At 46.8% G+C, this 24,024-nt stretch overlaps 1 protein-coding gene across 2 annotated transcripts in view; it reads right to left on the minus strand.

The window, feature by feature from the left end:
* The window catches only part of FGGY (FGGY carbohydrate kinase domain containing), a 2,115,431-nt gene that overhangs the window by 38,890 nt on the left and 2,052,517 nt on the right, over positions 1-24,024 (minus strand). For both annotated transcript variants that reach the window (XM_078669875.1, XM_078669881.1), the window contains one exon: positions 4,753-4,814. In XM_078669875.1, coding sequence (XP_078526001.1) covers positions 4,753-4,814 — 62 coding nt within the window. The remainder of the gene's footprint in view (positions 1-4,752; positions 4,815-24,024) is intronic.

Genomic DNA, 24,024 nt, shown 5'->3' on the forward strand with positions numbered 1-24,024 from the left:
CACTGTTTAGGGCGATATATTTTACGGGGCATTAAAGCTTCAGGATAGAAGTAACTCACAACTTTAGGTGTAATCGTCCCCCTATTGTAGTCAGAGAACCAGTCCCTAATGTGCGGAATAACTCTAGAGTCTTTAAAAGTAATAATTACAATATCGCCCTCAATGTCCTTTGGGCGCACTCCAAACCAGTTTGTTCGTCGCACAGTGATAATGTCACCATTTATGTGGGGTGGCAATGGCCTGTTTTTACATAGCCAATAAATTACTTTGTTCTTTAAACTAGTATGATTTTCAAGGGATCCTGTTGGTAAAGGTGGGACCCCTGTTAGAATGATGACATTATTAGAAGCAGCTGGGGGTAAATCCACATTTCTTTCGCGTGGGACTCTTGTTGATTTAAATCCATCCTTGTTCATCACGGGAAGTGTCTTTTTATTCCCCATTCTGGCTGATTCCATAAGTGAGTTTATTTGAGAAGACTGTGACTGTGGGTTTTGGGGCTTCTTCATTGAGACGGTGGGAACCTTAGTGTTTACTGGTTTCTTTTTAACAAGAGGGGTTTGCGCAGTAGTAGTTTTTACTGCGGGTGTTATTTTAGCCTTATTTGATATTTTTTCTGCCTCCTTTATGGTAGTTGATTTTGCTGCATCCTTTCTTAATGGAGTTTTTAATTTAGGGCCTTCAGTAAGTATATCCAATTGGGCACCTATTCTCTTGACTCTCTCTGCTATAGGTAGCAGTAAAGCTTTCAGGAGGTGTTCCATCACATTAACAAAATCTATCAAGGATGGTGGAACAAGGGATTTTTATTAACGGAAGTAGTCGAGACCCCTTCTGCAATTTTAAGTAGTTCTTTTCTAAGGGAGTCTTTGGAAGGCAATAGATTACGGGCGGGGCTGGGTATTTTTCCCGAGCCTCTTCTCCTTTGTTTTTTGGGAGGTGAGCGGATAACTGCCTGTTTCTTTTTAGAAGGATTATTTACAGTTAATGATTTAGGATCCACAGGAGGAAGAGTGCGTAATTGCACTTGCTGATCAACACCCAAGCCTGTTTGCGACCCGGTAAGACTTTGACTAGGGTGTACAAGCGCCTTTGGAGTTGTGGGGGTATTAAGGTCAATAAGATCAATAATTAAATTGCTAGGGGGAGGTAGATCTAACTGAGCGGCAACGGATGTTGACAAAGTGGCATTTTTGGGGGACGAGCTAACTTGAAATATTAAAGGAATACTCTCAGTGTTAAACAGATCAGCGTCTATATTTTCCATAGAGACATGATCTATGTGTGAGACAATGGTATCCTGGGTAAGAGAGACAATTGCAGTATTTTTTAATAGCTCGATGGAAAGACGACGAGCAGCACACCGCTCAGCTAGTGCAATGTCTCTATCGACGTCTGTAATTGCTCTGGTAAAATATTTATCTAATGGACCAAAAATGGATACACCTACCCTAGATGGATAGTCATCAACTACAGAAGTCGACATTTCTGCTGCTAGTGACTGGGATACGGTAAGGTTCTGTACAATCAGGAACAGAAGAGTAGACGTTGGAGAGTATGCCAAGCCAAGCCTTGTTTGGCCTTGGAGGGCCCGCCCTTTGCCCGGGCTTCGCCCCGGGCGTCCCGCGACGCTGAGGGCTCAAAGCTTTATCGGCCCCTCCTGGCACGTGAGACGCGTCAGGGCAACGCGCCGCCGCAAAGGCTGCCGGGACACGTAGTCCCGGGGCGGCGGCGCGGTTGGTGGCGGTGAGACCCGCTGTTGGCGCTGTTGTCGCTGTAGAATGCTCAGGCTGCCCTCTGCCTCGTCTCGTGTGAGTTCTTCAGTAAGGTATGTCTCCCCCCCGCTCCACCGAGGGCTCAAAGCTTTATCGGCCCCTCCTGGCGCGTGAGACGCGTCAGGGCAACGCGCCGCCGCAACGGCTGCCGGGACACGTAGTCCCGGGGCGGCGGCGTGGTTGGTGGCGGTGAGACCCGCTGTTGGCGCTGTTGTCGCTGTAGAATACTCAGGCTGCCCTCTGCCTCGTCTCGTGTGAGTTCTTCAGTAAGGTATGTCTCCCCCCCGCTCCGCCGAGGGCTCAAAGCTTTATCGGTCCCTCCTGGCGCGTGAGACGCGTCAAGGCAACGCGCCGCCGCAAAGACTGCCGGGACCCGTAGTCCCGGGGCGGGGGCGCGGTTGGTGGCGGTGAGACCCGCTATTGGCGCTGTTGTCGCTGTAGAATGCTCAGGCTGCCCTCTGCCTCGTCTCGTGTGAGTTCTTCAGTAAGGTATGTCTCCCCTTTAAGCAGCACGGCAGTTCTTCTGACAGAGGTCCAGTTCAAGAGCCAGAGGTTTCTGAGTTGATGGGGTCAGAGCCCCAGTACTTATACCCAAAAATATATTTGATGTGGGGGTGACTTCAAATGAACTATCTGAAGGGCACAAGGATCTCTTTCAACCCAGACTTGGCTCTAGACTATCAGCAGGGGGTAAAACAGTCCTTTGTATGAGGCAGGACCCAACCTATTCAGATGTAAATGTGAGCCACTTCTGCCCCTTCCTGCCCAGGAAGGCTATCAGTATGCAGATGAATTCATGTGTATCCCCTGTCATGCCCAGCCCTTCCTGTGTTTTGGCTGTCTAGAGGGAATGCACAAAGTGTAGCTGTCACCCAACCCAGAATTGTATTGGAGACAAGCTGCAAAGCACAAAGAGTTATAAGCACAGAGAAATGCCCACTTTCTAAAAGTGGCATTTCTAAAAGAGTAATGTGAAATTCAATACATTTATTACTACCATTCTAAACATACCAAAGCTACTCCTTTGTGATCAGGAATTACCACTTAAAAGTATATAATGGAATTCCCATGCTAGCCTACGAGAGGAGTAGGCCTCACTACAGTGAAAAACAAAATAGGCTGTTTATCACTACCAGAATATGCAAAACATAAAAGCACATGTCCTACCTTCTACTTACACTGCACCCAGCCCATACGGCTACCTAGGGCCTCCCTTAGGGGTGACCTATGTGCAATACAAGGGGAGTTTAAGGCTTGGCAAGTAGTTTTAAATGGCAAATTAAGTGGCAGTAAACTACACACACAGGCCCTGCAGTGGCAGGCTTGGGAAATGGTTAAGGGTCTACCTATGTAGGTGGCACAAGCACTGCTGCAGGCCCACTAGTAGCCCTTCAATTTATAGGCCCTGGACACATGTAATGCACTTTACTAGGTACTTCTAAGTAAATTAAATATGCCAATAGGGTATGAGCCAATGCTACCAGGTTTTAGTGAGAGAGCACATACGCTTTAAAACTGGTGAGCAGTGGTAAAGTGCCCAGAGTCCTGAAGCTAAACAAAGCGAGTTCAGAAAAAATAGGAGGGGGGAGGCAAAATGTTTATGGTAACCCTGCAAAAAGGGTCATTTCCAACAGGTTTAGTGTGTTTTTATTTTTATGAAAATAAATTCATATGTTTTTATAACAAGATAAAACCCTACTATCTGCTGCTTACACTCAGATCTCAGCATTAAGTACTTGTGTCATTTGTCTATGCACCAAATAACAGAGTCTGGTTGTGTTTTTTGGACTGTGCTAAAGTCTTCTGAAACACGTTTGGCCAGGTGTGGTCAGAGGTTGCCTCGGCTTGCTTTGTTCTAAGTAGGCCACAGTAGCATCGGTGATGTAGTGCAGCCAGGATTTAGTCTGTAAAAGCCGGGAAGTATAAAGATGAGAGTGAGTGCATAAAGTAGGAAGATAAGTAGTGTATTCCGATCTGCAGGGATGAGGACTACTGAATATATAAGGTTTAGCTGGATGTCGAAAGTGGGCAGGATTTCATATACTGTCGTGTTCATGGAGAGTTGTGCCAAGGACAGTAGCAGAATTAGCAGTTGAAGAAGGCACACAGACCAACAGAGACGAGCTTCGCCTTGTCTTACTGAATTATGTATGGCTTTGTTGTTAAAGGAGCAGAGCACATTGAACAGTGGACATTTAGTCTGCCATATCCACAACTCCTCAAAACAAGATGGCGGCATGGAAGAGACAACTAACATACCCCTAGGGACTGCTAGTCTATAGAAATTCAAAGCATGTCTAAAATTACTTTAACTAGGCATGTCCAAAAACATTCCCATTTCCATCGCCAGAACTCTGCGAATACAAATCTGAAGTTACATTTACTCGGAACTGTTTGAGTGAGTTATAATCCAAGGAAAAAACATTTCCCCTTCGGTAATAAAGATCCTTAAATTCACAATTCCGAGTGGAGAGTTCTTTTTTTTTTTTAAACAGAAGCAGACAACTAAGGAGCCGGGGTAGTGTAACTTGTCTTTTTCATGTCGCCCTATTTTAAGCAACTGCCATAATCATATAAGTGGAGTGTTGAATTCTTTCACAGCAGGTGCTAACATTTACATCTCGTGCTCTGTGTCAGGCTGCTCTCGCCAGCACATCTCAGAAACGTACCGTGCTTTATGGACAGAAAGACCACCGGGAAAGAGGAACCATAAAACAGGTTTTAGGACCACTGACACCGAATACCCTCGAGCGCTAATTCGGAACGCTTTCCCAACGCTGTTAAACAAAAGCAAACAGTATCAACAGATTCCGTGTTAGCCTCTCAAGCTTAGGTCTCCTGACAAAGGCACAGTTGGGGATCTTTCCTCGTGCTGGCCCAGTAATGTATGTAAACATATATTTACGCATTATTAGTGTAAACTTGCTCATTCGAACAACACATGTTTAACATGTCCAGGTTTCACACTTTAAGTTACCTTTTGTCTTGGTAGTTGGGCTGCACGATTTTCCCAATTTTTCCCATTTGTTCCATAGCCCCCTGTAGAAAAAAAACAAAAAAAGTACACCTTGAAGTTATCTTATGTTTCGCGTGTTTAAAATGATATGAAAGATCAATAAATTATTCATGCAAATCAAATTCACAGGGCAATTATCTTTGTCAGTATAATAGGAGAAATGGTACTGGGAGTAATGCAGAAAGAATCAATAGATTCAGGTTAAATTATGAAAGAGGGCAAGACAGAAAACACGCTGCAAACAAATCCGCTCCCCTTACTGTGTTCATACTCTGAAAAATGTGCCTTAAAATAAACCAAGAAACAAACAGGCTTTAAAGAAGACTTGGTAGAGGGTATAAACATGAATTTCTTCATAGCTATAGCAAACATAGGTTGCTTAAAAGAATGTTCAGGAAAGTTAATCAGGATTTGCATGTGAGAGATCTGACATCTCTAACATTTAAGCCTCTTCTATTTCTGGATTTGAAAACGCGCCCAAGAGTAAATCAGTGATATGTCAGTAGATCACTGTTTGGTTAGAATACTAAACCCCTTAATCTGACAGGTTTTTGTCCCCCTTTGATGTCCATGGCTGTGACATTTCACTTTGATTCTAGAATACTTCTTTAAATTCGCTGACTTCCAGCCAGTTAACTGCACTGTGAGGTTCATAAGGGGTGGCCAGAATAAGTAATTTGCAAAGTTTTTCCAAAACTCAGCATTGAAATTTCCCTTTCTAAGACGCGGAGGAACGACCTCTAAAAGGTTAGTTGATTCTAGGTATCTTCCTTTCTTGAGCAGGTCTCAATCCCTTTTGCCTGGAAATTGTGTATTTCGTTAATTTGTGTTAATTTACAAATACTATTTATACTTTTTAATTTTAACAAGATACGTGCATGTTTGCCCTCAGATCAGTGTACGCTACATGTTTATAACTGCTACTTTCTCCAGCGCTGAATATCATAAAATCGACTTCAGTGATCTGGTGCACATTGATTCTGATGTAGTCGAGTACCACTACTTTGTCAAGTTAAGTATAGATGGGAAAGCAAACATTTTCTGTACTTAAGTCCGCATCTATTTTCCTTGGTGATATTGGCAATACTGTGGACTCTATATTGTTATAGTTTGATATTTTTATTACCATGATATTGTGACCCCCCCCCATCATCATCTCCGCTAGAAATGTAATTAACAGCACTTTCTTCTTCTTATCGAAAGTGTTAGTCCAATATAATAAAAGTGTACAATCTGCCAATGATGCCTTTGATAGTCTACTTCTATATCTATTACTGCTACAGGCAATGCCACCAAAATTGTAATTCTCTTTACGAAATATATCCTTCAGTCACCTCAATTTTCTTTGAGTCTTATATGACCTATAGTATGGTTCCAAAAGCAGTCATTTCAAGCACTTTGGATTTAAACATTTTTATGATTGGAAGCCATGATGTATAGAGGCTATTGAATTTTAGTAGGCATATGCACTCCCACTAGTATTTTTAAGGTTCTTCTAGGTATCATTTGAGCTAAGCATTATCCTAAGTAAGGATGTGATGTCAGATGCCTCAGTTCATGAGTGTTAAACATCCACCTCTCCTGCCATCTTCTAGATCCAATGCACGTTTTTAGCCCTGTGAACAAGTAGCACTACTATTTTTTCCAATTATAAAATGTGAGTTGATTAAGTTGGAGCTCTAGTCTTATCGGGGTACAGACACAAGACCACATATTCACCCATGTAAGATAAAATAGTTACAAACTTTGTTACAAATTCTGTTGAAAAAATGCATTCTTAAGTGACACGAGAGTGAGGTCAGTTATTAAAATGATGACAGTCTGGGGTTGATGGAGTGCTACAAGCCAAGATGACAGCCTGTCAAGGACTGGATGCTGAGAATGTCTACTGAGTCTCATCTTGACTGCCGAAGAAAAGGGAGACTCCTCTCAGTAGCCGGGGGCTCTCTGCACTGACTAATACACGCGAATGGTGTCAGATGCCTCTGGAAGAGGGTCCCAGATAAGAGAAGAATACATAAAGGGATTTAAAAAACTCCTTGACAATCTTGTAAGTCTTCTTTGAAGATGAAGATTCATGCAAAGTTAATAACAAGGCACCAAATTTGCCAACGTCAGGGAAGGGAAAGAACCAAGCTAACATATTAAGAAGTAGGTCATACAAATTTAATCTCCTATAAGCAAAGATAAGGGCAAAAAACTATTGCGGTGCTATAATACGTGAAGTCTGTTTTCACATCCTGTGCACACTGATAAGCAACAATGCAAACTGCAGTTGAGAAAGGCCATTAAACCAGGTGAGACTGCTTGGCAGACTGCACAGGCAGCAAGTGGGGACATTAATGCTAATATTCTAGTCAGTGTTAAGATTATGGGGTTACTTAGAGTTTGGCAAATTCAGACATCAGCCAAAAAGAGGCAGATTCCCTGGCCATCGAATTTAGAATGCTGTTGACATCAATGCACTCTTAATACAGTAGATGAGACTTCCACCACTTTTTGGTGGATGTCCAGCATCAGCCAAACCTAAATTAACCCCTATATTCCTAGAACTAAAAGATTGTATGGCATGAGATGTCACTAAATTGGATGTCTTATACTGCAGAGTGAATATATTCAGATGCGACAGGATAAGAACTGAGAGGTTACAAAAAAACAAAAACATTGCATTGCATTGGGTTTGTGGGACGTTATTCAGCAATGACCAAGAATAAAGTATTAATCGCAATAGTGCAAGACTGGCTGCTAGATTGGCCAAGTGGAGCAAACTTCTATACGTCTGTAGTTAAACCCACCCACAGTCTGCCAGTCCAGGTGATGTTTGGGCTCCTCTAAGAGCCTCCTTGGCCAGTTTAAGCATTCTGTGCAAGTTGTAACAGGTCCTGTTGGAGGGTGAGCAGGGGACAGATGATGTTGTATGATGGTGAGCTTGATGAGTTTACTAACAAGGGCAACAGAGTTTGCAAGAAAGCAAAAAAAAATAACGAGCATTGGCAAATGCAACTGGTTTCAGTGATCTGAGAGCAATAGGCGGTGTCAATGGTAATGTCTTTTAGCCATGGGATATGGAGAAGAGTGGATGTATGTGGTGTGGAGTGGAATTATGTGGGTTGGAGTGGAATTGTTTGTTGTAAAATTGTTTGTTGTGAAATTGTTTGTTGTGGAATTGTGTTGCGTGGAATTGTTTGGTGTTAAGTGCAGCTGTGAGTAGTGAAATGATGTGGTATGGTACGTTAGAATTATGTGGATAGTAATTATGTAGTATTGAGTGTATGGAATTATGTGGAGTTGGATTGCGTGTCATGGAGCGTAATTGTGGTGAGTGCTATTGTGTGGCATGGAGTGGATTTATCTGGCATGGTGTTTCATTTTGTAGCATGGTGTGGAATTCTGTGGTGTGGATTGGATGTATGTGGAGTGTAGTGGAATTTGTTGTGTAGTGGAATTATGTGGTTTGGTGTGGAATTATGTGGTGTGGAATGGAATTGTGTGGAGCTGAATTGTTTGGCATGGAACTGTTCTGTGTTAAGTGAAAATATGTTGAGTGGAATTATGTGGCATTGTGTGGAGTGAACTAATGTGGAGTGTTGCTATGTGGCATAGACTGGATTTATATGGAGTGTATTTATGTGGTATGGGACAGTGTAATTATGTGGAGCTGAATTATGTGACATTGATTGGTATTATGAGGAATGTAATTATGTTGCATGGTATGGAATTGTGTGGCATTGAATTGAGTGATGTGGAATTGTTAATGAAGACCGTTAAAGAATCCCTACCCACACCACACCTAATCCCCCATTGCTGTCCTGCACTGCTGACCCTACCTATTTGTGGATTGATTTTCTGGCTTTGAAGTGACAGGGGCTGGGGAGGCGCAGGGGCTCCAGGAGTTTGGAAGAGTCAGCACTAGGCTGAATAGGCCTGATCTGCATTTGGAGTGGTGGGAGGAGTAGCACCTGTACCTGAATAGGGCTGTGCCTGTCTTCCACAATGCTGGCTTTGCTCCCCTGTGGTGTGTCTGGAGCCTAGGCTCACACTGACAATGGATGTTGTTGTGCAATTGCACAGTGCCCCCCAGAACTGGTTTGAACTGGGCTCAGAACCCCTTGCACAAAGAGGACAAAGACATATTGGGGGTTTGAGTATCAGACCCAAAACCCCAGATTTTAGATAATTCCTGGAATTCAAGAGGAACCTTTGCCAAGGAGAAGAGCTGGAGAGACTGAGGAGAAGAACTGCCCTTGCTATGTGTCTTGGGTTGGCCTGCAAGGAAAGAAGAAGGACTTTGATGTGTGCTGTGTCCCCTGCTTGAAGGAGATCTCCAAGGTCCCGAAGTGAGCTCGCCTCCTGTTCAGAAGCCTCAGGGACACAGAGCCTTCACCCCCAGCTCCCCTGAACTCTGCTGTTGTGAGTTCTGACCTTCCTAGAGGTGCCTGCGCCTGTTTTTGGCCTCTGGAGTTTGTTGCTGCTGTTTGGGAGCTGGAAGAAGAAACATGAAGAACTGCTAATATCAACGCATTAAGGGATTGTGGCTGAAGAGGACCGACGCAGCGCCGCTCGACGCTGTATCGATCGCCGACGCATCCCGGATTTCCACGCTTCATACATGTGCGGCACGCTTCCCTGACGCATCACCTGCGAACCGTAACTGTCACGAAGAATCGATGTATCACTCCCCATACAGACCGGATTCAAAGCAACTCACCCTCTGTGTGTTGCAGAACTGTCGCATCGCCTCCTCTAGGTATCAGGAGTGTCGCATCTCTTTGTTTTCTGACTCTGCAGCTGTTTGGCTTTGGAACTTTGACGCGTCTACAGGTACTTTGGTTAAAAGTCACGCATCCATAGTTTTCTAAGGTACAATTTCTGAAACCTTTTTAAAGTCATATTTTTAACTGTGTATGTAAAGATAATTTATTTTTCTAAACTGGTGTGGTGTCCTTTTGTGGTGTTTTTACTGTGTTACTGTGAGTGTTGGTACAAATACTTTACACATTGCCTTTGGGATAAGCCTGTCTGCTCGTGCCAAGCTATCAAGGGGGTGAGGCAGGGGTTATCTAAAGTGTGCATCCTCCTTACCCTGACTAGAAGCAAGGGTCCCTATTTGGACAAAAGTGCCTACCTCTGCCAACTAGAGACTCCCATTTCTAATACTTCCTTTCTCTGGTCACAAGGCATTCTGAATAAGACACAAATAACACACACTCATACTGCATACTTGCTATCCTGTTCAATCGGGTGTGGACCCATGTAATCATTGAATCTACCTGACTTTCCGAGCTCATCAACTTCTGGCGCGCTATTCAAAATTCGACCTTCTCTGATGGCACCCCAATCCAGAAACAATCTATCTTGAAATCCAGGGGATTTTTCTTATCGGTTCTCATCTCACTCACCCACTTTCAGTTAATCTCACATCAAATAATTATAGTACCACTTTCACTGGACATTGTCCAAGATTTTTCTCCAGGTTATCGACTCACTCTTCTTTAACTGTTTTTTGTTTAATTTAGGTGTTTTGTAAAGAGTTGGTCGCCATTTTGTTGTCTTTAAAGGCTTTGTACAGACATCAGGGTAGAGGATACCAGTTTGTACCAGACAGTGTGTCATTAGTCCTGAAGGATGTGTTGAGACAATCAACCATCAGTCTTTGAACGCAAAACCGAGATTCAGGAAAATATTTCTTAAACAGCTCAGTTTTATTTTTATTAGGATTAATGATGATAATTTGGTTCTGTTCTGATTTAGGGCCAGGACAGTTTGAGGCCCAGTACTCACAAGCATCAGTTGCTGTATTTCAGCTGCATGAATGGGCGTTGTAAAAAAAGTGTTGAGATGCAGAACAAAGGCTCTTGGTGAAATTGTAATGTAGGGTCACTTTTTGTAGCTATGAAGATCATCTGCTTTAGTAGACCTTATGGATAATGCAGAGTGACTTAAATTTCACCATTGCTTTAGACCACCCACCATTACCATTACATTTCACCAGGGCACCCACTGGGAGCAAGTGAAGTGTTTTAGGCCTAGTTGGCATAGCACAGATTTTGCCATCTGTCCTTCTTTTATGCACCCAAATGTCAGGAGTACGTGACCAGGAGTGTCTACCTAACCCAAAAACTACAATTCCCAGGAGCCATGGATTTAGGGGTGGAGTCAGCGTCTACAAGACGACGCAGTGTGCACCAGTGAGCGTGTGTAATTCTGAATTGGCGATTGGAGTTTGTTCTCTCCGGCAGGGCGACGTTTACACCAGACGGTGAACGCGCGTCTATTTCCAGCAAAAATCGGCAGCTGTGAATTTACTGAGGATGTTAGTTATTGTTCTATATTCCACAAACTGACTGTTTCAACATTTCTGGGCACCGCGGTGGTGTTAACGGCAATTTGGAATAGGTAGGGAAAGAGCGACATTTGGAGCATTATCATTTTTCTTGGGAGTTATTTTACCGAGTGCACATACCTTGGGATTCCAGCGTGTTGGTAACGCTGTATACTGATCGGGACTTCAAAATTCCTTGTGCTATCGTTTCACCCTGGTTTTGTCTGGTGGGCTTTATGATTTTGTGTTTCTAACAAGACTGCAATTGCTATTAACTATTTGGATGGCCACAACAAGAACAGGTTAGCAGGCTTGACACGAAAAAATAAAGGGAGTTTGGGGGACACACCTATCTGGGGCTGTGTGAGCGGAAGTGAGTCGAAGTATAATCTGTATGCTATGTCTTTTTAGGGGTTATTCACCAGAACTGGATTGTTATCATTTGGAGATATGCACGAATGTGCAAGGCTTTGGTGGATAAGGTAGTTATGGAATTTAGTGAGACCTTACAGAGAGTAGTCCTATATGTGTATATGTGTTTTGATCTCTGTTGTTTTGTTTTATAGGTTCTCATCCCTGCTGTTCCCTGCCTTTTCCCTTCCCTCACTTGATCACCCTAACGCTCTGTGTCTTTATATACAGAGTTTGGGGATGTCAAGGGGTGGACCCCTTATAGCATCATCCAGTTCCTGAGGAGTACAGAACCTGACAGAATTACGCACCCACGAAAGGTTACTCCTCTCGGTCTGGAAGTGGCTTATAATGCCGTCTATGAACAATGTTGTTCAGGCTTAGGCCTTAGTGCAACAGGAATTAGCCGCCTCTTGTTTAGAAACGGTGGCATTAAGGGACAGGGTTGACAAATTAACCAGGAACCCTTTTGATGTATCAGTTGCTAGTAATCCCCAGATACAAGTAACAGTACCCCCCCCCCCCACCGATTCCTTTGGCCAATCCCGAGAGGTATGCTGGTGATCCCCTAAAGATACAAGTGTTTCTAACACAAATCATGTTTCATTTTTCTTGTAAACCCTTGTCTTTCCCCAACAATCATTCGAGAGTGGCTTTTGCAATTTCGTATTTGGTAGGTGACGCGGAGAATCGGGCTGTTCCCTTGGTTAGAAACAGCAACCCTGTGCTGTCTGATTGAGAAGCTTTTCGGGCTGCGCTTGAAAGAGTGTTTGATAGATGAACTACCATGTTCAGCGCAGACCGAGAGTTGTTGGAACTAAGGCAAGGAAACATGATCTGGTTACTTATCTTACGTCTTTTAACAGGTTGGTGGCTGAAGCTGCATGGCCAGAAGAGAAGAGAATGTCCCTTTTCTATCAAGGTCTACGCGACGATCTGAAAGACGTGATAGCAGTAATCGACCACGCAAATGTCATCTGTGTTTTGATGGTGGATAAATTCCTGACGGAGGTAAAGAGGAACAAGACTACAGAATGGTGAGAGAGGTGGACCTAAGAGGATGGAATGTGTAGCATCAAACAAGGGCTACCTTTCTGGAACGATAAGTTGTATCTCCACTCGAAAGTATTACAGAAAAAGGCATATGAGTGGTGTCATGTATCTTCATTGGCAGGACACCCGGGAATCCTAAAAATGATACAGTTGGTTCAAAGGCATTTCTGGTGGAATACACTGGTTAAAGATGTTAGAGCGTTTTAAGACAATGTGAGGAATGTGCGAGAGGAAAAGGGGAGGGTACCCAGAAAAAAGAGATGCTCATGCCTATGCCGACTCCTCATCAGCCTTGGATGAATATCAGTCTCAATTTCACCACCAGTTTGCCTATGGATCAGGGATGCTCAGCCATTTTAGTGGTAGTGGATAGCCTGACAAAGATGGGCCATTTCATTCCATGCAAGAATCTACCATTGGCGGGTCAGACCGCACAATTGTTACTGGATCATGTCATCAGACAGCATGGTTTGCCCAAAGTGATCGTGTCCAATAGAGGCCCTCAGTTCATTGCAAGTTTCTGGAAAACCTGGTGTAAGGCCCTGCAGATAGAATCGGCAGTCTCAACAAGCTTCCATCCACAGACAGACGGTCAGACAGAGAGACTAAACCAGACACTGAAAAAATAGCTGAGGTGTTATGCCAGGGAAGCACAATATTTATGGGTGTCTCTGTTATGGATGGCAGAGTTATCCTACAATAATGCTGTACACTGTTCTATAGGGGTATCTCCGTTCGAGGCAAACTACGGATACTGTGCCAGGACCCTGCCCATCGATCTACCGGTTAACATCGCAAATCAGCCTTCTGTTCAGGCCTACATTAAGTCGCTACACTCTGTCCAGAAAAAGGCAAGGCAAGATCTGTTGGTGGCAAAACGGGTGTGCAAGAAGTGAGAAGACCGGCACCGGATGGAAGGCCCACGTTATCAAGTTGGTGATCGGGTTTGGATCTCCACAAAGAACATAAAGTTCAAACTCCGCAGTGTGTTTTATCCTAGATACATCAGCCCGTATACCATGGTGAGATAGGTGAATCCAGTGGCTTATAATCTGCGGCTGCCGGGCAGTCTTTGCATCCATCCTGTGTTCCATTGCAATCTACTGAAGCCAGCAGTAGGGGCTCGGAGGCGGGCTGTTCCTCCGGTGGTTTGTGAAGGTAGATTGGAGTATGAGGTTCAGAGGATACTGGACTCACAGTATCGACGTGGCGTACTGTGGTATCTTATATCATGGAAGGGGTATCCCTCGGAGGATGATTCATGGGAGCTCAGTGCCAATGTACATGTCCCGGTGAAATCTTTTTACCGCAGATGTCCGGACAAGCCTGGACCTAGGAGGCCCATGTGAGGAGGGCCTACTGTCAGGAGTATGTGACCAGGAGGGACTACCTAACCCAAAAACTACAATTCACAGGAGCCACGCATTTGGGGGTGGAGTCAGCGTCGCGGTGCACACCAGTGAGCGTGCGTAATTCTGAATCGGCGTTTGGAGTTTGTTCTCGGTGGCAGGAGTGCGACGAGCGAGAAGCCGCAGTTGCTAGCTCGGCTGAACTAGTTTTAGAAGTTCTGAGGTGATCCGAGCAAAAAGGGCGTTTCGCACCGGAGTGGTGAGTTCTCTCTTTTGAAAAGACTTATAGACGGCGTTTACACCGGACGGTGAACGCGAGTCTATTTCCAGCAAAATTCGGCAGCTGTGAATTTACCGCGGATGTTAGTTATTGTTCTATATTCCACAAACAGACTGCTGCAACATTTCTGGGCACCGCAGTGGTGTTAACTGCAGTTTTGAATAGATAGGGAAAGAGCGACATTTGGAGCATTATTGTTTTTCTTGGGAGTTATTTTACCGAGTGCACATACCTTGGGATTCCAGCATGTTGCTAATGCTGTATACTGATCAGGACTTCAACATTCCTTGTGCTATCGTTTACCCCTGGTTTTGTCTGTTGGGCTTTATGATTTTGTGTTTCTAACAAGATTGCAATTGGTATTAACTATTTGGATGTCCACAACAAGAACCGGTGAGCAGGCTTGACAAGAAAGAACAAGCATTTACAATGCAACGGTTTCGCCTTTGGAAAAGTTAGAGCTATTGGCATTGTAAATGACAAAATTTGTATTTATGTGTTGGTTTTGAAAACAGATAAATAAATGGCATTGTCATTTACATTGCCAATAGCTTAATCTCTCACAAATGTGAGACCTATTGTACCCTACAGACGAGCTCAGCAGACAGCAATTACTACCATACACACACACCCAGAGCCACACACACACACACACCCAGAGCCAGCCACACACACCCAGAGCCAGCCACACACCCAGAGCCAGCCACACACACACACCCACCCAGAGCGCCACACACACACCGAGAGCGCCACACACACACACACACACACACAAACACACACACACACACCCAGAGCCACACACACACCCAGAGCCACACACACACCCAGAGCCACACACCCAGAGCCACACACACACACACACACACCAGAGCCACACACACACACACACACACCCAGAGCCACACACACACACACACACCCAGAGCCACACACACCCACCCAGAGCCACACACACCCACCCAGATCCACACACACCCACCCAGAGCCACACACACCCACCCAGAGCCACACACACCCACCCAGAGCCACACACACACTAAGGAGAGCAAGCACAGCGAGGGGGCAAGGAAGCAAGCACAGCGAGGGGGCAGGGAAGGAAGCACAGCGAGGGGGCAGGGAAGCAAGCACAGCGAGGGGGCAGGGAAGGAAGCACAGCGAGGGGGCAGGGAAGCAAGCACAGCGAGGGGGCAGGGAAGCAAGCACAGCGAGGGGGCAGGGAAGCAAGCACAGCGAGGGGGCAGGGAAGCAAGCACAGCGGGTGGAGCTGTGTGTAGGAGAAAACTGCAAAAATAATGCGTGAAAGAAAGGAGGGGGAGAAGGATGGGTGGATGAAAGGAAAGATGAAAGGTGTATGGAATGATGGAGAGAAGGAAAAATGGAATGAAGGCTGGAGAGAATGATGATGAAAGTAATGATGAGAGATAGTGGGATGGAGAGAAAGAAAGACAGAACGGAAGGGTGAAAGAAGGATTCATGGGTGGATGGAATCAAGAATGGGTGGAAGGAGGCATGAATGGGTGGCCGAAGAGCAGCCAAGAGGATGGAGACATTGATAAACAGATATTATGTCAGCTGCATTTTTAAAGCACGCTAATCACCCGCAAAAGTACTCTGGCACTGTAGCAGATGAGTGAGTCTGGCCCTGGTAGGCTTCCTTGAAGAACCAATTTTGCGCTCATAGTGGAACTCAAGAAGGGAGAAGGAGGCTCTGATGTGTTGTGACAGGTTGTTACATGCTTTAGGAGCCATGTATGGGAAGGCAAAGCCTGATCTGCATTTGTGTATGATGGGGTGTGTGCTAGTGAGAGTGGGTAGAGCACATGTATGAGAGATAGGTGGAATTGGATGTAGTTGTTCAAATAGGTAAGGCCTATGTTTTGAAGCACGTTGTAGGCGTGGGTGAGGAGCTCAAAGTGTGAGGCACACAAAGTGTATTAGGGGTCAGTAGAGCTGCTTAAAGTGGAGTGTGTTATGGGCTCGGCATTGGAGATTAAGGACTGGTCTGGCAGCTGAGGTCTTTATGGTCTGAAGTATTATGAAATGGTTGGTTATTCCTGAGGACAGACTGCCTCATAGTCTGGTCTGCTGGTGAGGAGGGCTTGGGTGCCCATTTTCCTGGTGCTGCCTGAAAGCCACTTGGGTGTACATGTCCAGAGTGTTGTCTATGATGAGATGAGGTTTCTTGCTAGCGGGTTGGGTGGGTCTGAGGTCTGTAAGCAACCAGGTGGAGTCCACATTTACAAAGCAGGTGTAATAAGCATGATTCTGCTACTCTGTTCTCAACACTCTCAGGAAGAGGAGGGGCAGGCCCGCTCGCCTCACTGCAGCTCTGGGTGGGAGTGAGGGGGGGTCATATTACCGGCCCAGGGCAGCTGCTACTCAACCCGGAGGGCCGCGGGCGGTAGATGCAGAGCCCGGTACTGGCAGGCAGGGCCCTGTCCTGCGAGAAAGGCTCACAGGGCTCAGCCGCAGATGGATTTAAAGCCCCTACACTCCTCCCGTGCATCACTGCGCTTCCCCTCCACTCTATTCACCGGCCTGTCCACCCCTCCTCTCCCACAGACGCAGGCTCTTAACCGGCCTCTCTCGCCCGCAGAGCTCCGGTACCCCAAGCTCGGTTCGAAATTCTCTGCTCCGCCACCCCATTGGATGCTGGTCACGTGACCGAGGCATAAACAGTGCCACTGGTCAAACGGTAGAAAGAGAAAGCGGACCACGTGAATCAAGCGGCCATCTTTGAATGTACGGTACAAAAGGGGGTGGTGATGGACGGAGCATCTGAACCAATCAAACACTCACACCCAGTCAAAAGATCTGGGTTTAATCCATCACCGTTCTTTAGCCCACTCTGCCACCCCAGTTCAGACATGGCTATATGCAAATCAGTCTGACCCTGTGCCCCATGGGAACAGTCCAGCCCGAACTGCCAAGCCATGCCTTCCCTGGACCGGAAACAAGCTTCCGAGGACCGGTTTCTGGCATTACAGCCGTCTTCAGCCCGGCTTGCTTGAATCCAGTGGCAAAGTGAGCAAGGGACTCACGTCTGAGCATATTCTGCCACACTTATGGCGGCCAAAAGCGGTACAAAAGGGGGTGGTGATGGACGGAGCATCTGAACCAATCAAACACTCACACCCAGTCAAAAGATCTGGGTTTAATCCATCACCGTTCTTTAGCCCACTCTGCCACCCCAGTTCAGACATGGCTATATGCAAATCAGTCTGATCATGTGCCCCATGGGAACAGTCCAGCCCGAACTGCCAAGCCATGCCTTCCCTGGACCGGAAACAAGCTTCCGAGGACCGGTTTCTGGCATTACAGCCGTCTTCAGCCCGGCTTGCTTGAATCCAGTGGCAAAGTGAGCAAGGGACTCACGTCTGAGCATACTCTGCCACACTTATGGCGGCTAAAAGCGGTACAAAAGGGGGTGGTGATGGACGGAGCATCAGAACCAATCAAACACTCACACCCAGTCAAAAGATCTGGGTTTAATCCATCACCGTTCTTTAGCCCACTCTGCCACCCCAGTTCAGACATGGCTATATGCAAATCAGTCTGACCCTGTGCCCCATGGGAACAGTCCAGCCCGAACTGCCAAGCCATGCCTTCCCTGGACCGGAAACAAGCTTCCGAGGACCGGTTTCTGGCATTACAGCCGTCTTCAGCCCGGCTTGCTTGAATCCAGTGGCAAAGTGAGCAAGGGACTCTCGTCTGAGCATACCCTGCCACACTTATGGCGGCCAAAAGCGGTACAAAAGGGGGTGGTGATGGACGGAGCATCTGAACCAATCAAACACTCACACCCAGTCAAAAGATCTGGGTTTAATCCGTCACCGTTCTTTAGCCCACTCTGCCACCCCAGTTCAGACATGGCTATATGCAAATCAGCCTTCCCTGGTAGTTCGGACTGGACTGTACCCATGAGGCACAGGGTCAGAGCTGATTTGCATATAGCCAGTGTCTAACCCAGGGTGGTGTGGAGTGCAAAAAAACGATGGATTTAGGCCCAGATCCTTGTACTGGGGTGAATGTATGACATTGTTCTACATTCTGTCCATCAACTGTGTTTTTTGCATCTTTGAATGTACAGCAGATCAAGTGAAAGGTGCACACAAAAACACAAACAAACCCCAAACCTGCAGGTAGTGATGTCAATTAAACACCTACTTCAACAAGTTCAACCTTTAACTTAGTGCTGCCAGTGTAAGGAGAAAATTAAGCGAGCATTGATGAAAAAAATGTAGACTGTGACTTTTGCGAACTATGTTTTGTACTTTTATTCTTTATCCATTGCACGGCAGGTCTCACTTTCGCATCCAGATGGAGAGGGAGGGTCTCGAGGGTTGAAAAGTCTATGAGGATGTCACCTTCTCATCAAGAACACATGACCCAATGAAAGCCCGGGTAGGCCTAGGACAAGTCTGCTTGCAGCATAAAACAAGCATTTACAAGTGGGGCAGGAGACACGGACAGCGGGAGGGGGGGCGGGAACGGGCACACCGACAGCGGGAGGGGGGGCGGGAACGGGCACACGGACAGCGGGAGAGGGGGCGGGAACGGGCACACGGACAGCGGGAGGGGAGGGGAGCACTCACCTGGACTTCTTCCGGCGGCGGTCGGCCTGGAGGAATGACCCCAGAAAACCTTAAAAAAACAAAAAACCACCGCCGCAATGACGTTCACAAAGGGGCGGAGAGCGAAAAAATCACCGGAACGCCCACGAATCTGCTCGGGCAATGACTGACGCATCTCTGTTCCAATGGCTAGCCTCCATTTATGGAGCTAGTCAATGGAACAGAGAGGCGGGACAAAGCCCCATACTGCTTCTCAAAAGATTTCGCCTGCGCGAACGCTGATGCGCAGCGGACGCCAGGCGAAACCTAATAAATGGAGTGTGGGGGACACACCTAGCTGTGTGAGCGGAAGTGAGTCGAAGTATAATCTGTATGCTCTGTCTTTTTAGGGGTTATTTACCAGAACCAGATTGGTTGTTATCATTTGGAGATATGCACAGACTTGCAAGGCTTTGGTGGATAAGGTAGTTATGGAATTTAGTGAGACCTTACAGAGAGTAGTCCTATATGTATATATGTGTTTTGATCTCTGTTGTTTTGTTTTATAGGTTCTCATCCCTGCTGTTCCCTACCTTTTCCCTTCCCGCACTTGGTCACCCTAACGCTCTGTGTCTTTATATTCAGAGTTTGAGGATGTCAAGGGGTGGACCCCTTATATCATCATTCGGATCCTGAGGAGTACAGAACCTGACACCAAATGCCCACCTCTGTTTTCCCTATTTATGCATCACATATTCACCACTCCAATACGTTTTTTTTGCCTGTGTCCTTGATACCTGGAATGCCCTAAAAGATATTGAGAATATTTACTTGAGCAACACTTCTTCTTATTGAGTTAAGCAGATTCACTTCAAAGCCACAAAATGTTTCTAAACTTTCATTACAGATTTCCCCCTCATATTGCTAAGCTGCCACAGTTCTCTTCTGCAACTGGACCGTACTCACAGCACCTCCCGCACTGTATTCAAGTCGAGTTATCATCTATATCTGAGGTGTGTTATGCCCTGAGTACAACAGTCCAACACAAATATTCAAACTCCAGCGCCTGCAGCAGCCTAAACACAGAATGGTATTTGGCTGACAGCAGTTCGTTGTCCACCATAAATTTCACTTGGTTCTATGGCTTGCATTTTCCGTAATTACATGACATTTTGAGAAAAGAATGCGTAATTGTGTAAAATGCACCTAACAAGCATAACATGAATTTACACACATTATGTTAATTTATGCCAGCGTAATGGAGATATCTCTCTGGCCTAATTAGCATCAGAACCAAAACCATAAAGTGGCTTTTTCGTGTTTTCTTGTTTGCCACTTGTTGGGCCGTTCATGGACATCTGGAAATCTTGCACTGGTGCCACTACTTTACATGCAATATTGAGGTGCCCCAGCAAGGGCTACACCTGCATCAAAGCACATTTTTTATTCACAAACACTTCTGCTACAAATGCCTCGAAATCCGCTCAATGCACAGAAAGTTCAACAGTATTCTTTGCTCTCTCCACTGTCTCCGGTGCTTACAATGCCCACTACATTTAGACAGGTCCTCACAGTGTTTCAGTTGTTGCTAACGCGACTGGTAAGCACCTACCTCCTCTACAAATGGGAAAATGTTAGAACCCGGGGTCTCTGGTTGGCAGAGGTAAGTACCTTAGACCAAGTACGGACCCTTGCTTCCAGTCAGGGCGACGGAATAACCCTCTGAGATAACCCCTGCTCACCCTCTAGGTAGCATGGCGCGAGCAGTCTAGGCTAAACAGAGGCAATGTGGATAACATTTGCACTTAACACAACAATAATCCCCAATCCACCACAAACTGAGACCACACAGGTAAGTATATTTTATAAAAATATATAGCTTTATCTAGTTTCAGCAAGTAATTAAAGCAGTTGCATGATAATCACTTCTTTAGAAAAATGTTGCATTCAATCTTACGGGTTGCACTTAATCTTTAGGATGGTACTTGTAAATAGGAAGTTCTTATGGAAAAAAATAATGTCTCAAGTCTCTTTAATCAGTCGTGAGAAATAATGCCACGGATTTATGTTCACTTAGCTCTAAAAACGAACATTAACGCTACTACCCACGTGCCAGGCTACGTGGGGGCTTCCAGCGCTGCATATGCGCTTTTACGCGAGGCTCGGGGACTCTTTCCCTCCCCAGGTGCAGCCTCGCGCCTTCTTGGGCCTCACACGCCCCAGGCCGTGCAGTTCGCACTCGTCCCCGCCCCGGCCGGTCCCCTGTCCTCTCCCGCCCGCTCTCGACAATCCAACGAGCGGCGGGGGAGGCGGTGCTGCTCACCTGGTGGGGGACGGCTGGCCAGGGGTGCGGGACGCTTCAGATTCCCTCGGCGAGGTCGGCTCTCGCTGAGGGGTCGTCTCCTCTCCTCCTCCTCTCTACGCCGGGACCAACCAATCCCGTCGCGGCGTTGGGTCGAGCCTCCCGCAGCACCTGGGAGTCAGCCAATGGCAGTGCGGCTCCCGGGACAGGCCAACGATGACGCTCCGCTCCTTCGGCCAATCACGGCCCTCCACCACTGATGACGCTGCGCCGCACGGGCCAATCCCGTCGCGGCGTTAGTGAGGGGGCTTGGCTCCCTCAGCCAATGGGAGCGCGGCGGCTTCGTTCTTCGCCGCTTCAGCTCCCCAACGATCGGCGACCTTCTGGGGGGTAATCCTGGCCCCGGGCCGCGATGGGGATTTGGCGACAAAGGGTTTTCGAGGGCGCTGGTCACGAAGAGACCCCCCTCTTGGCTCACAACCCCTTGGGAGCGGATTTCACGAGGGTAGGCACCACAAGCCTCCAACCCTCGCTGGGAATGTGCCGATGAGCACACCGATCCCCTCCTCACGCTCCCCGGTCGAGTGCCACTCGTCCAAGGTCACCACAGCGCGATCTTTCAGCTGTTTTCTTGGACAGTTTTAGGAACCTTTAGCCCTGGGTTCCCAACAGGAGGCCAGCTCTTCTCAGGCCCTTGGAGATTCAGTTGTAGACACAGCACACAGCAGAGTCTTGGCAGTTTCAAGTAGGCAGGGTCACAGCACACAGCAAAGTCCCTTTCTCCTCCTTAGCTTCCAGTTGGACAGTAGAACAGGTCAACCCTTAGAGCACACAGCAAGGCAGTCTTCCTTTAGTTCTCTAGCTGTCCTCCTTCCAGCAAAGGTTCCTTCTTGCTTGCAGAATTTCGGAATCTAAACTTCTGTAGTCAGGGGTCCTTTCCTTATACCCCTCAATGTCTTTGAAGTCCTTTGAAGTCTTTGTGCATGGAGGCCCTGGGTCCAGTCTAAACCAGTTCTGGGGGTTGCGGAGCACTGAGGTGTCTCTGGTTTTCTTCTCCCTGTCAGCTTCAGGGCCAGAGGTGTCAGTTGACCATCAGGAGGGAGCTAGCATGGGGGAGGTGGCCGGCACAGCCCAGTACTTATCAGGCATTCCTTCCTCCCACCTCCCAGGCAGGCAGATGTGCCCTTTCATCCCCGGGCTGGCTCCGACCCTCTCCTCCGGGGGCTCTGCAGCCCCCCTGTCACACCCAAGCATTCCACAAACCCAGGCACACAGAAAGGTTTAGACAAGAGAACAGCCACTTTCTAAAAGTGCTATTCTCCAACACAGGATTTAAAAACACCCTTCACTAAAAGATGTGTCATTAAATTCTGAGTTCAGGGATATCTTTCACTTATGTCCCATCTTATTCCTATGGGAAGATAGGCTGGCATCACATGGGGCCAGTCTCCTCCATGTTACTCTATGGAGCAAGAGAGCCTTACAGCAGTGAGCACATAAAATGGCTGCTGCCCACTACCAGAGCATGTGACCTGCACTAGTACATGCTCTACCTAAGCTATACACTGCACCCTGCCCAGGGGGGTACCTTGAGCCTTCCATAGGGGTGGCTGATGTGCACAGACAGGGAAGGGTTAGGCCCAGCCAGTGGAGACACTGGCCAGGGGGACAGGGCAGTCCACTGACTGCACACAGGCCCTGCGCTGGCAGGCTCGAGTCACTATTTTAAAGCTACTCATGTGGGTGGCGCAATCTGCGCTGCAGGCCCACTAGTAGCATCTGTCATCACCAGCCCTGGCACACACAGTGCACTTTACTAGGGACTTCGTGGTGATACAAATATGCCAATCAGGTATATTCAATCAATATCACAATTCACAGAGGGAGCACTTACACTCTGGCACTGATCAGCAGTGGCAGAGTGTCCAAAGCATCTAAATCAGCAAAAACGAAATCCAGCACAGCATCAAAACACATGAGTCAGAGGCAAAAAGATGGGGGAAGAACCACGCCAAAAGGTGTCAGGTCTAACAGAAATCATCAATGAACGCAGCTGTTGCTGCGACCCTCGCAACGAACATCTTAAATGCCCATTTTAGAAACATGCTGACATTCCAGATTCTGTGCAGACCTCGTAAGCACCCACAGGAGCTGTTTTGTCAACAGTCATCTGTCATTCGAACGGTGTGCCTATCAGGTAGTCGTCTTCAGGATGTCGAAACGCACGGTCTTGATTTGATGTCACGTTGCGCCATCTCAGCTCTGCTCTCATATTCTCTCACTAGTCCTTTTGCACCGCCTCCTTGCGACTTGCTCATTGTTCCTTCAGCTTGGCAAAGGAATGAAATAAACAACCCTTCATCTATTAATATGGCTGGTATGTGGCTCAGCATGTATTAGTGCATTGCCATTTTTATCACTGTGAGGGTATAACCAAGTACTCGCATTGGAAGTGTTTTTATATCCTTATCCTTCTCCCACCCACTTCTATAGTTTTCTTGCTGCAATCCCCTAGCGGAGTCAGACTAAACTCGAATTCTACACCCACTTTCTCTCCTGGACCTTTTAAGTGGTATCCTAAATCCACCCAGAATCGTGCCTCCAATCCCTCTTATCCTACTCTGTTGCGGTAATGAACAAGCTCTCCCTTAAATTTACCAATTCTGACTGGAGTGTGGACATTTTTCCGGGATCTCTTTTACCCTGTTTTCCGCTAACGGCCCCATCTGGTGGAACAACGGTCCACTGTTGTCCTTTGGCTGCTTTTCATCATAGATCTTTTCCATCTCGCACACTATTGTTGCGTGCCCTTCTTGACCCTTCATGTTCCCAGGGTCTCAGCCGTAATCCTTCCGCTCTTCTTCTGGGGCAGTGCCACTTCAGCCCTGCATTCTTTATTTGTTGCCAGACATGGAACTGGGGCATGGTGTTGTGGCATCCAATTCTGCCCTGCTCAACCT

The sequence above is a fragment of the Lissotriton helveticus genome, chromosome 1_2 (genome assembly GCF_964261635.1).
Source record: "Lissotriton helveticus chromosome 1_2, aLisHel1.1, whole genome shotgun sequence".
Classification (NCBI taxonomy): domain Eukaryota; kingdom Metazoa; phylum Chordata; class Amphibia; order Caudata; family Salamandridae; genus Lissotriton; species Lissotriton helveticus.